The sequence below is a fragment of the Cyrtonyx montezumae genome, unplaced genomic scaffold, assembly GCF_038088225.1.
Source record: "Cyrtonyx montezumae isolate F1298 unplaced genomic scaffold, pur_monq_1.0 scaffold_61, whole genome shotgun sequence".
Classification (NCBI taxonomy): domain Eukaryota; kingdom Metazoa; phylum Chordata; class Aves; order Galliformes; family Odontophoridae; genus Cyrtonyx; species Cyrtonyx montezumae.
In genome coordinates this window covers 968,193-981,655 of record NW_027072069.1, presented here as the reverse complement: position 1 = coordinate 981,655, position 13,463 = coordinate 968,193, and the positions used below count along the sequence as shown (strand labels likewise).

General features: G+C 61.0%; 1 protein-coding gene across 1 annotated transcript; it reads right to left on the bottom strand.

Moving 5' to 3' along the window:
- Positions 1 to 227: 227 nt before the first annotated feature.
- DLX4 (distal-less homeobox 4) lies at positions 228 to 3,193 on the bottom strand. The gene is made up of 3 exons (XM_065749972.1): positions 2,790 to 3,193; positions 1,542 to 1,735; positions 228 to 778 (listed from the first exon to the last, which is right to left on the bottom strand). Exons 1-3 carry the CDS (start codon positions 3,070 to 3,072, stop codon positions 527 to 529), a joined length of 729 nt encoding a protein of 242 aa, XP_065606044.1. The 5' UTR covers positions 3,073 to 3,193; the 3' UTR covers positions 228 to 526.
- Between the last annotated feature and the right edge of the window lie 10,270 nt (positions 3,194 to 13,463).

The window sequence follows — 13,463 nt, the reverse complement described above, 5'->3', positions numbered from 1 at the left end:
CCACAATTACGGTAATTGTGCCTCCATTTGGGAGCGGTGGATCTGAAAATAGAGGCGGGTCTGAAAATAGCGGTGGGTCCTGCGCAGATGTTGGGTTGGGGGGGGGTCCCCCACCCCACGGGAGCATCCTCCCCAGCCCGCGGAGACCCTCAGCACGTGGCAGCAGGTACCGAGGAGCAGTCTTTACTTTACAATTGTACAGCCTATTTATAACAGGGGGGTTATAAATACAGCCAAGTCCGGGGGGTTGGGGGGCCTGGGGTCCCCTCCAAACCCCTCTGTGCCCATGGAGCTGGGGCTGCAGCTTGGCCAAGTCCTGTCCCATCCACAGCGGGGCTCCATGCTGGAGACATCTCACTTCAGCCCTCAATGGGGGTCCCTGCAGACAGCGGTCACCTTCCTCCTCCTCTTCCTCATCCTCCATTGGCTGGGGTCCCCCATGGCACTGCTCCTCAGGGCTCGGCGGGTGTCCCCCCCCCCCTCACTGGCCCTCCCAGAGCCTCTGGGTGCTGCAGCCACAGTGGTGTCACATCATGGGACCACGGGACACGGCGTCCTGCGGGTGCGGCTGGTACCAGGCTCCGAAGCTGCTGATGTAGTTGCTGGGGGGCAGTGGGGGCCCTTTGCTCGGCACAGGGATGTCCCAGAGCGGGGGGATGCTGGGGGAGCAGGGGGACAGCGAGGAGGAGGTGTGCAGGTGCTCCCCGTCGGGCACGCTCGTGCCTTGCTTCATGATCTTCTTGTACTTGGAGCGCTTGTTCTGGAACCAGATCTTGACCTGCAGGGGAGAGTGGGGGTGAGTAGGGGACACGGGGAGGGTGGCACCGGGTGGGCAGTGTCCCACGATGGCCCCCCCAGGTGCCGTTATTTTGCAGCCCTTTCATCCTCATACGAGTACACCCGCGTGAGGGTCCACGGGATGGACCCAACCCTAGAGAATCCTCTACAGGGAGCTGGAGGAGGAGACAGAAAGGGAAACAGAGAGAGCAACTCAAAGAGCCTCCGTCCCTGTGCGTCCCCACGTGTCCCCATATGTCCCCCCCAGCTGTGCCCTCTGCAGCCCAACCTGGGCAGCGGAGCATCGCTGGGGCGCGGTGCGGTGGGGCCCGCAGTGCTCTGCTCGGGGTGGTGGCCCCACTCATTCCTCCCTGCAGCCCCCCCCCCCCCCCCCCCCGCGCTGCCGGCAGGTTCCCACTTGCCTCCTCTTCCCCGTCTTTATGAGCTCGCTTCGCCCCTGGCTCCGGGCTGCACCGCTGCCGCCTGCCTGTCTCTCCCCCATCGCCTTCAAAAACCCACTCACCCCGTCCCACGGCGCGGGGCCGCCCAACGCCGGGCACGGCTGGGCCAGCAGCCAGGCTCCGGGGCTGGGAAAGTCCCTCTGCCTCTGGGAGGTGCGAGTAGGGGCACCCCAAATCCCACCCGCGGGGCCCCAACGGCGCCGGCTGCGCTCCACCGCGCCCCGATCCCGAATGGGCCACACACGTCCCCCCCGCACCGTGGGGACGCTCTGGGTTTTGGGGAGGGGGGGGGCTCAGCCCTACCTGGGTCTGGGTGAGCCCCAGCTGGGCGGCCAGCTCGGCGCGCTCGGGCAGTGCCAGGTACTGGGTCTGCTGGAAGCGCTGGTTGAGGGCCTGCAGCTGCAGGCTGGAGTAAATGGTGCGGGGTTTGCGCAGCTTCTTGCCCTTGCCGTTGAGGCGCAGCTCACCGTTGGCCACTGGTGGGGGTTTGTTGGGTTCTTGGGGGGGGGGAAAAGGAGAGGAGAGTCAGTGGGGGCAGGAGGGGAACCTCAGTGCTGTGGCTGTGCTGTCCCTGAGGGCTGTGCTGTCCCGTCGCTGGGGGCTGCGCTGTGGTTAATGGGGGCTGTGGTGGCCCTGGGGGCTGCCCTGCCCCGTCGCTGGGGGTTATGCTGTCCCTGGGGGTGTCCCATCACTGGGCTCTGCTCGTGGAGGTGCTCTGTGAAGGGATCTGTGTCTGCTCTGCTGCTTCATTCAGAAATAAAGACATAAATAAAGCAAAATGAATGAGGTGGAGGAACGGGGCCGTTCATTCATTGCTGTTCAATCCCCACAGTGGGAAGGTGACAGGACCCCGTGCCACGCACACTGTGTGTGTGTGTGGGGGGGGGGGATGTGTGTGGGGGGGCCCTGTGAGGTGATGGAGGGCAGTGAGACCCCAATCTCCTGGGCTGACCCGTGCTGTGGGGTCTGTGCCACCTCCAGATCACCTCCTACCCCGGTGGTGGCTCTGAGCATCCGAAGGTCTTTTGGGGACACGGGGCAAGGTGGGGGCAGATGATGGTGACAGCACAGTCCCTGCTCTCAGAGAGACACTGGGAACCAGAAGTGAGTGCACAGCCCCGTGTCCGTGGGGAAGGGCTCAGCTGAGTGCGGGGGTCCCCTCTGCTGTGAGTCCTGTGGGGGTGCGGGGGGTGTGGGAATGGAGCGCGTGGGGCTCAGCTTTCAGCTTTGGGGGAAAACAGACAACAATTGGGATGCGTGCAGCAGGACCGAGGGCAGGAGCTGCGGGGCCGGGGCTCTGCACCCCCCCGGGGGCTTCCCGCAGCCTCACACCCACCCATCGCCGTGCCTGCCCCCCCTTTTAGGGATCCCCCTCCCAACAGATGTCCGAACCCCCGCCCGGCCGCGCTGCCCACGGACAGTCCCGGAGCGCTTCCGACGGCTGCGGGGCGGGGAGCGGCGGCGCCGCGGTGCCTCGACGGGGCGGGACGGGACGGGACAGCGACGGAAACAGCGATGGAGCCGGGACCGGATCCCCCGCGGCCGCCTTACCTGCGTCCTGCAGCCCGGCGCCGTGGGCCAGCCCGGCCGGGGGATGCTGGGGCGGGTAGGGCAGGTAGGGGCCGCCGTGGGGCGGCGGGGGGGGACCGCCGGAGTAAGGATAGGAACCGGGCCGGCTGTAGGAGGCGAAGGGCGACGGGTCGTGCTGGGGGTGGCCGGCGGGGTGGAGGCCGTGCAGCGGGTAGTGCGGAGGAGAGGGGTGGCCGAGCTCCAGGAAAGAAGTTTTGGATGGGTCGGAGCCCAATAAGCTCTCGGTGACGGAGCTCATGGTCATGGCCGGGCCGAGCCGGGCCGGGCCGGGCCGGGCAGCCCTCGGAGCCCGCAGCACCGCGCCCCGCAGCCCCCCCCGCCGGGCTCCGCGCTGCCGCACCGCGGACCCGAGCCCGGGGGATCCCCTGCCCGCCCCGCCCCGCCCCCTGAGCCCCGCCCCGGGACGTCACTCCCACCCCCCACCCTCTGGGGGCAGCCCCCTGGATGCCCTCTCCTCGAGGGTATCCCCTCCGTGCCCCCTCCCAGCGCGGGGTCCGCCGGACCGGGTGTGCGCCCCAGGCGGGGAGATGGGAACGGGGGACACTGTGACCACCCCCTGGGTCCTGGACCTCCCCGGGGTGGGGGGGGTCTTGTCCTCAATATGGGGCGCTGCTTTGTACGGGGGCCTCCTCCTCCTTAGAGGGGTGCAGCGCACGAGTGGACGCGGCCCCTTGGCCCTGGGCATGGAAGGACAAAGAGCAGCTGGGGTCACCGGTTTGGGGACGTGGGGACACAGCACAGATGGGAGAAGGTAGAGAGGTGGGCTCAGGATGGACAGACACCGGGTGGAGGGACGGACAGGGATCTCACATCTCAGGCACCACTGAGCACCCCCGTGCACCACAGCGATGCGTTTGGGGACATCGCAGCACAGAGCTGGGTGGTTCACATCAGCCACGAGTGCTCCCGGTCTCAGCACCGCCCCACGAGGGCTTTTTGCCTGGGAGGAGGTGGCAGCGGCCGGGGATGCTGGCAGGGAGGGTCCCCCCATCCCCACCCTCCCATTAGACCATCTACAAAACATGTTTCCATCTCGCCATCGCGACGGCTCTGAGTCACTCAGCAGCTCCGATATAAATAGCTGAGCTCCTCGCTGAGCCCCGGGTGTGCTGGGACCCCACTGCTGCCCCAGGCTCCGAACCAAACAGCTCCTGCCCCCCTCCCATCCTCCTCTGGCCTTCTGCCATCCGCCCCCATCCCGAGCTCAGGACTGTGCTCAGCACAGCTGGACCCATAGTGCAGCCCCACTGACACAGGCTCTGGGTTCTCTATAAGGAGCGTGGACCCGGATGCAGTGCCCAGGGGAAGGGTGGGCTCGGGCCCACACGTGAGCCCTCAGGGTGGGCTGCTTGGTTGGGTGGGGGCTCCAAAGGATGAAGGCTCCCATGGGCCGTAGCCACCTCTCTGCTTGCATGTTTTAGGGACAGTTTGGGTCAAAGGGGCCCTGGTGGCATTTTCTCCCCTTGGGGGACAAGAAGTGCCCGGCACGGCTGCACCCTGTGCTGGGTGCTGGCATCCCCATGTGTGTTTTGGAGCTTAGGGTGGAAGGAGAGCCAAGTCCTCCCTCGGGCGAGGATGCCACAGTGGTGACCAGCCCCACTGCGCCCTATGGGTCCCCCAAGTCTGGGGTGTCCCAGTGGGACAGCACCAAGGCACAGTGGGTGCAGAACCCAGTATCACACAAACAGGATTTGGGGTCAGGCACCCACAGCTGCCCACCCAAACTCTGCGGTCTGTCTGCTCCCCCTTTGGGATGGAGACCAACATCCCCCCCAAAACCCCACAGCCCCGGTGGCTCCGACACCTGCAGCGGGCACGTGGGGGCAGCCCCATCCCCTCCACTGGGACGGCGAGGTGCAGCACACACCTCCTGAGCGGGGTTTGGGGTTTTAGGAGAGCCCGGTGCCAAAGCAAATACATCAAGTCAACTCAGATTAAATTAAAAAAATAAATCACAGCCGCGCTCGGGGCCAATTCCAAACCTCGGTGTCGGGGTTGGGAAGTGCTGACACACGCCAGGACCCGCACGGTGGCAGGGAGAGCACGGCCACGTCCCCGTGTGGTCCCGTCAACTCTGGGAGGGGCTCTGCTGACCTTTGGGATGAGGGCCGACCTTCCCTGGAATACCCTTCCAAGGAGAAGCGCGGAGTTCGGGTTTGTAGCTGATGAAAGCAGGAAGGATTAAAGGGGTGCAGGGAGGGAGGGGTATGTGTGTATGAGGATGGAAGAGGGGGGGTGGGGGGGTGGGGAGAAGAGCATGTGCCAGGTAACAAACCTCCAAGATCTCCCAGATAAAGGGAGATCCCAGCAGCTGTAATTACGGCGCTGCAGATAGAGCGGCGCGGGGAAAGCCCGAAGCCAAGCGCAGGAGCTGCGGGTGAGCAGCAGCCCGGGGAGAAGTTAATAACACGCCGAACCGAGTGGGAGCAGACAGCCTGGCGTCTGCCCTCCCACACGCCATGCTGCCCTGCCGCCGTGCTAACGAACGCCGTGCTAATGAACCTCGGGCCCTGTGCCCTCCGAAGGCATTGCCGCGCCGATCCGGGCTCGACTTTGGATTTAATTTGGGTGGTTGTGTGGGTTTTTTTGAGGGGGATGCAATAGGAGGACTTATGGGGATGGGGGGGTGGGGGGGTGTTTGGTGAGGGTTGGGGTGGAAGGGGATGTGGGGGGATTTGCTGGGGGGGGATATCACACCTGGCTGGGATGTGGGGATATGGGGACATGAGGACAGGGGGACATGGGAACACAGGAAACAGAACATGGGCACACAGAGACATGGGGACATAGCAACACAAGGACATGAGGGCACAGAGACACAGGAACATGGGGGCATAGGGACACAAGGACATGGGGATATGGGGACACGGAGACATGGGGACACAGGGACATGGGAATATGGGGGCAGGGGGACACAGTTGCACAGGGAAGGGGATGTCTGCTTTCAGTGCGTGCCCCTTTTTCCCATGACAGATCCTTGCAGTGGATTTGGAGGCTTGGCAGCAGCGGTGCTCATCTCCCCCCAGCAGGACACATCTGCAGACATGCCACACAGACGCCCACAATGCTGAAAACGAGAGTTTTTTTCCCTAAAATTTCAAAGCCCCCCCCACCCCCTGTCCACCTCTGGGTAAGGGAGACCCAGTGCCATTAATGAAGTGCCTGGGAGTAATTGGGGGGTAGGGTTACACATATCAGCGTGACACGCACACACACCCAGCAGGGAGGTGAGGGTCTCAGCCCATCTCTGCAGCATTACACTGGGGGGCACGGAGCACCCCCAGTGCCAGAGCCATTGCATCCCAATCCCTGGCCCCATATTCCCACGGCGATGAGGATCCCTGTGCTGACAGCTGCTTTCCTATGAGCTGCAGCAGGAGCAGACATCAGGCCGTGCCCCATGCAAAGCCATCACCTGCATGCTCTGCCCACCCCGAGAGGGGCAGTGATGGGGTCCCGGTGCTCTGCACTTCCCATGCAGGACCTGGAGGTCAGGACCCACTGATGCTCTGCACTGTGTGGTCGCTCCATGGCCCCAATGGGACGTGTGGGTTTGGAGAGGCACTGGCAGCATTCTGGTGGGTGACCTCGTACTCTTCTTAAGCAACAGAGACAAAATGAGTGGTCATGGGGATGGTTCTTCCCATAGGGCTGATTCTGGTTTGCTTGGGGTAGCACCCCGAGCTGCGCCTGCAGCGTACAGAGCCGTGACCCTCATGGGCACAGTGATGCTGAACAGTGTTCAGCTCGGCCCGGGCTCCAAGGGAAGGATGCACAGCTTTGGGATGCAACCTGACCGTGAGCATCAGGCATCACCTCAGGCATGTAGGATGCTCTGCTGGGGATGTCTGCTGCCTGCTTCGGGCTAGCAGCCACCTCATGTCATCATCCTGCTGCAGAGCACCAGCCCAGCATCGTGGTCCTCGTGCAGGACATGGGCTCTGCTCGTCTGACAGCATCTCCCTGGGGGCTGGAGGAAGAGCTGCTGCCCCGGGCTTGGGGACACTGCTGAGCCAGACGGGGTGGTGTCACCCGTGTGTCCCCACGCCACCGGCAGGCTCGTAGGTGGTCATTAGTGGAGCTGATGGTCCCCACGGCACACATGGAGTATTTACATCGTTGAGGAGCTGAGCTCTGAAGAGAGACAGAAGGAGAAAAAAAAATGGTGACAGTAAATGTATAATTAAAGTCCCATTAAAAGGCGTCTACGAGTCTCTGAGGGAGCAGGGTGGACGGGATCGCTGCTTCCCCGATGGCTTTCAGGTGCAAAAATGTCCCCAGGAACAGCCAGGGGGGGTTCCCCTGGGGAATGTGGCATTGCTGGGGTCTCTGTGATGCTGTGTAATCCCAAGCCAGGCTCTGGTGCGGGAGGATTGTCCCATCCCAATCCCATTCCATCCCATGGAATCTCATCCCATCCCATTCCATCCCATTCTGTCCCATCCCATCCCATGATATCCCATCCCATGGCATCCGTGACATCCCATCCCATCCCATCCCATCCCATCCCATCCCATCCCATCCCATCCCATCCCATCCCATCCCATCCCACCCCATCCCACCCCATCCCCATCTCATCCCCTTCTATCACTATTCCATCCCATCCCATCCTTCTCCACCCCCATCCCGTACCCACCCCCAGGCTTTGACCTGGCTCAGCAACCCAGGAGGATTATTTCCTCTCCCACTGGAAGTGTCCCCATTCCGAAGTTGACGCACAACATTCCCCTGCCCTCAGCTGTGCCGACACTGCCCCATAAACCAACCTGACCCTAATCCAAAGGTGGGACCACACAGTTTGAGGCCAGTGCTGGTGAGAAACCCCACTGCTCACACCACCCTCCCATCCCGAGCCACCCCAGTTCTTTGCATCTCCCCATTAGTCGTGCTTCACCGGGCGCTGAATGGGGACTGGAATTCCTTAATCCACCTGTGCCCTGCGGATGAGCTTTCCCAGCCGGAGCCCCGTAACCCAATCCCACCCTACACAAAGCCAGGCATCACCCCGTGCTGCACAGCTGGGGTCTCACTGCCCTCTGCTCCCAGCGGAGCCTTTGTTTGGGAAATCCCACCTGGTTGCGGTTGGGTGTTCCCAAAGTCCCATTTGGGAGAGCAGAAGTGCTGCTGGGTTGGAGCTGCTCAGCGCTGAACATTAAAAGGGACTGAGGGAGATTTTGGAACTGTGGTGGTTTGGTTGTTTTTTTTTTTTCAGAGGAAAATGTTGATTCATTGGAAAGAATGATTTCTTTCGTCTCTTCTCGCTTTGACCCGGGCAGAATTTCTCATTAAAACATCGCAGAGATGCGCCCATCCATCCCATAATAACTACCAGTTGGGGCGCGTTGGAGCTGTGGGGTTTGCTCCGCTTCTCACAGCTCATCCCACTGCATCTGGGAGCGTGCTGGAGCAGCAGCCACACTTTGCATTCGTCTTCACCCCCCTGCCCCAGTGGACCGCATCCCAGGGCCAATGGAGATGAGCTCATGGCCACATGGGCCGGGGAAGCGCTGCCCGTGGGCTCCTCCAGTGCCAGAGCTCCCAGTGCTCACCCACACCTTCTTTCCATGACCTCAGAGGCCGAGTGGTGGAGGAAAGGACGCGGGGCTGCCTGGATGCGTGGCACAGGAGTGAGGAGCCGGCCCTGCGGACAGCGTTGGGTCGTGGAGATAACGGTCCGCGTGCGGAGTGATTCGGATGGAGACGATGCAGAAAATGAGTCTGGAAATGGGTGAGGGTCCCCATCCTGCGTGCTCTCGGAGTCGTAACCAGCACAGATCCTTCACGTTGGAAGGTTTTTCTCGAAATACCCTTTTTCTGTAAAAACACACGACCAAGGAGCCTACGCTCTGCTCCAACCCGCTCATGGGGAGCCCTGGGGTTGGGTAGGACGAGCTGTGTCCCCTCGCTGCAGGGTGGCCGTGGCGTGGGGCTGAGCTCAGCCCAGCTGCAGCCATGGGACACCGAGGCCGGCGGCCGATGCCCACTTTCCATTCGCTCCGACTTTCCGCCCCTGCATCCCCCCACATCATCCCCATGAGTAATAGGGAGCGGCCGTCCTGTCCGGGCCAACGGGGATGGGGCCACCACGGCCACCCTTGGCCCTGGCAAGAGATGAGGAGGAGGAGGAGGGGGATGAGGAAGGCAACGCTGGGCTCTCCTGTTCCTCTTGGCCACCCGGCGTGGTTCAGGGTCCCGTCCTTACACTGCTGGGAGCCAGCCAGCCCCGTTAGTCATGGAGGGAGGCGGGAAGGCTGGAAAGACCTGCAGCCCCACTGCCAGGGCAGGCAGCACGCCTCGGCCCGGAGCCATCGTGCTCCGTGCCACAGAGGAGATACAAGGGGAAAGATGGGACTCGGGACCTCCAGCCCTCAATCTCATGTCCTGGAGGGTCCCTTGGTGGTCTCTATGTCTTGCCCGCTGATTCTGCCCGCAGTGTGCTGGTGGCACCACTCAGTGTGTGTCATCCCACCCTGGGGACTCCTCTGTGTCCCTTCAACTTTGGGGCACACAGGGCAGAGGTTTGCGGGCCGTGTGGGGACAAAGGCTGCTTTCCAAGCTCAAAGGGCTGTGGGTGGGGAGGCACAGAAGCCCTAAAAACAGCAAGAAAAATAAAACCGAGCACCTGGAGACACCAGGGAGGGGAGGGTTTGAGGGCAAAGCCATCGGCAGGGCTGAGCCTCCTCACTACACTCCATCATCCCCAGGATCTGCACTGTCCTCTCTTTGTTATTTCACTGGTTGCACTGCTGCACCTCCAGCGTGAGGCTCCCATCAATCTCTCCCTGGGTGTGCAGTACATCCTGTTTCTGCTGTAGTTTCACCTCCTTGCACATCATGTCCCCGACGTGATAGCGAATCCAACAGCATTTCCATGCCTTGGAGAAGCGTGCTGCCACCTTCCCGCATCCTCCTCCTTATTTTAGGGCCACGTGGGGTCTGTGCTGGGTTTAGCATTTCACGTAACAGGGTTCGACCACACGGGCAGAGCCGATAACCAAAGGCAGAGAGGAAGGCATGAGTGTTTCCCAGTGTGCTCCTGCTGGGTCAGAGCCAGGCTCCGTGTGAGAGCCTCAGTGCGACCAGCAGTGAGATGGACACGTGCAGAAACTGTGATGAGCGGAGGAGGGACCACACTGCCGCGGGACCCCTCTTAGGATGCGTCACTTCGGGCATCACCTGAGAAATCCGTTCAGAGCTTTTCAGGCTGCAGGGGCTCCGTCCCCAAGCAGCGCGGCCGGGCTGCAGGTAACGTTGCCATCTAGTGGCTTCCCCACCTCGAGCCGGGATGAGGAGCTCGGGATATTCGGGCGGAGAAGGATGGAAAAGGCCAAGCAGCAGCGTTGGCACCGGGTGGCACCCAGTGATGCCCCCGCCGTACCGTGGGCACCACCGGGGGATGTGACGGACCACCTCCAGCCTCTCTACCCATCAAACTTGGAGCGCATGGCAGCTCCAACACGCAGCCACGGGGCAGCTGTGCCAGCTGATGCCCATGGATGGGGAGCAGAACCCGGAGCCCTCGCTCGCTGCCTCCAGCCCGGGGGCAGAAGGTGGAGCTCCGCACCCGGAGCTGTCAGGGCTTGGTCACAGCGGTGACATAGCAGCCGCCTCTGGATGGTACCTGATGGGTGAGATTCCTGTGCAGCATCCTTCTTGACAGGGCTTAAGATCAAAGGTGGATGGGGCTGAGTACGTGTGCGGCTCGGCCCCGTGCTGGAACTCAGTGCAGGAGGGTCCCAGCAGCCCCCAGCCAGAGCGTGGCTGCATGCACGGGGGCAAAAATACCCACGTAATGAGGGATGCAGTGATGTGCTGTGTTCATGCAGAGAGCTTTCCCAGCATCCTCATCCCAGCAGGGCACAGATCTTTCCCTGTTTTTCCAGCACAGGGTCCCATGGAGCCACCACATCAGGGGAGAACCGTTTCCTGTTCCCACCACCTCTCCACGTCGCATCACCTGTGGCTCTGCCCGTGCCATTTGCACTCCAGAAGCGTGAGAGAGGAGAAGCAGGGCAGGCCTGGTACCCAGACGCAAAGCTCTGCTTGTCACAGGGCCACCACCACCCCGATGGCCCTGCACACTGGGAGCATGAGTGCTTGGCTTTGTGATTCCCTCAATTCCTGGAAACCCCAAAGGCAGTGGTCTGGGGATTGCCTGTCCCTGCAGTGAGCTCCTGCTTTGTGCGTTTGTCTTCTCACACTCACAAGCGTTAAGATTTTCTCTGCACCCGCTCACCTTTATCATTTTAAAACAACTTCTTTTAAAACTCTCACTGTCTCAGTGCCTCCCTGTGAGCGTTACTGCTCTTGCCAAGCCACCAGCAGCAATAATCTCGTGGCAATGAACTTTGCCCATTAACTGAGCACCACATCCACACCACTACACCCCGTTCAGAGATGCTGGGACCGACCCTTCCTCCCCCCCAGCTGCCAGTGTTGTGGCTGTGCTGGCAAAAGCTCCGAAGCCAAAGCTTTTTGCAGCTGCCTTTCTATCTGCTCTCTGCATCTCACATGCACGGAGCCTGTGCCTGCATTCCTCACCACGGAGTCACCTTGTTTGGCTGCCGTCGGATCCTCCGGGTTTCTCTCCCGCTCTGGAAAACACACCCACAGGAAGGCAGCCACCTCCCCTGTCCCCTGCCACCTCCCCGTTCCCGTGGCGTGCAGCGGGTGGTGACACTCACTGATTGTGGAAGAGGATGCAACGCAGGGTGTTCACCCCCGAGTGCCCAGGATCCTTATCTTGCCAAGGGAAAGAGGAAGGTGAATGCGAAGGATTGAAGCTGAGATCCTCAAGTTAGTGGGGGGGAACAAGATCATCCCTGCACAGCCTTCGGTATCGCATCGTCTGCTGCAGCCATCCCTTGCCTGCATACCAGGGCATCCTCCTGGGGACCCTACAGCTGCACTGCCCCACACTCCACCCCACAATTGCCCTCCCCATCAGTGCTGTCAACCCCAACCCCTGGAGTTCCAGGTGCTCTCCATGTGAAGGTGCCACATGTCCCTTAGCTGCAACGCAGTGTGGCATCCTCTCTTCCCACTGCATCCCTGGGCCGTGGTGCAGCAGGGCAGTGCTGGGTGTGACGGCAGCAGAGCGCAGGGCATGTAGGCTGCTGGACAGGGCCAGGGCAGGGTGCTGCAATCCTGCCCTGTTCTGTTTACTTCCCCTCCCAGCTTTTTTTGCAAGCTCCTCGGGGCAGCGCCTGTTTCTCAATAGCGCTGCTCTCTCCCGCAGCTTCTTTCTGCCAATGCGAGCTTTTGTTGGCGATAGCGCCCAAAATTCCAGGATCTGAGCTACGATCCCACTCCAGCCAGGATTGCATTGCTGATCCACGAGTACTTCTGCTTGCACAGAATCCAACTCCAGGAAAGCTCTGACCGAACGGCACACGCTGAGCGAAGCTGAGATTTCCCCACCCTATAACCTCATGTCTTCTATCCCAGAAAGCTGTGAAAGATCCCTTGGCACGCAGCTCCCAGAGCTCAGTGCACACCCAATCAGCAGCTGAAGCCCGTGAGCAATCCCCAGTCCCATCCAGACTCAGCTTTGGCTCCTGACCCTCATTCTCTGAGGGGACAAGCACAGCCCATGTGAAGCAGTCACCAGCTCACCAGCAATTCCCCAGTGTCCACTCTGGATGCCAGTGGAGCCTGTCCTCTCCTCCCAAGGCTGCTTTGAATCTTCTCGTGGTGGCCTCCAAAACTGGCAGCTCCCAACTGGGAGTGGATGGGGACAGACAGCAATCATGGTATTGTCCCATGGGTGTTTTTTTTCAGTCTCCCTTGGAGTTATCCACTAATTTTTCTCATTTTCTACCAAACGACGAAGCTCTAGGGGCAGAAATAATTGCTGCTTGCACGGCACCCAGCATGGCAGGATGCAGCTTTGCACCAGGGACTCCTGACTGCATCGCCAACCTGAATAAATCAAGGATGCCATCGAATCACGAAGGCTGGAATAGACCCCTCAGATCCCCAAGCCCAACCCCATCCCCACCATGCCCAGTGACCATGTCCCCAAGTGCCACATCCCCATGGTTCTGGAACACCTCTGGGGATGGTGACTCTCCCACCTCCCTGGGCAGCCTGTGCCTGAGCACTCTTTCTAAGAAGAAATTGCTCCTAATATCCAACCTGTCCATTAACGACACGTGCTGGCACTTCTGTTGTACGCCTCCAACCAACCCAAAGAAATAAAGATGGAAACGGCGCATCCATGGCGGCGAAAGGTGGCACTGCTGTGTGATAACCAGGAGAGCACCCATCTGAGACAAACAACCGTGACATGGTCACGCTTTTCACGCAGGGCTGGGTGTGATTAATCCCTGAAGCCTGCCAGGGAAGCGCGCAGCTAAGCAAATGCAGCCTTTGATGTGCAGCTTGGGGATTGATGAAACCGAGGCACGTTGACGGCAGCGTAGCTGTAGGGTGGCCGAGGAGAGGAGGGGAGGAGCGGGCATGCAACGTGCCCCAGTGGACTCAGAGCAATGCCTAAGGTACAGAAGAAGAAGAATAAAATAAAGATGCTACCAAAATTTAATTAAAAAAAAAAAAAAAAAAGGCTGACGAGAAGAAAGGGTTGTCCCAGGAAACTTCCTGTTGCCCAGGGAGGTAGCACGGCCCCATGGGTGG

Coding starts and splice junctions, on each gene's coding strand:
- DLX4 (XM_065749972.1), bottom strand. CDS start 3,072: ATGACCATGAGCTCCGTCACCGAGAGCTTATTGGGCTCCGACCCATCC. Junction 1,736..2,789: donor CGCCGGGCTGCAGGACGCAG/GTAAGGCGGCCG, acceptor CCCCCCCCCAAG/AACCCAACAAACCCCCACCA. Junction 779..1,541: donor TGGGGCTCACCCAGACCCAG/GTAGGGCTGAGC, acceptor TCTCCCCTGCAG/GTCAAGATCTGGTTCCAGAA.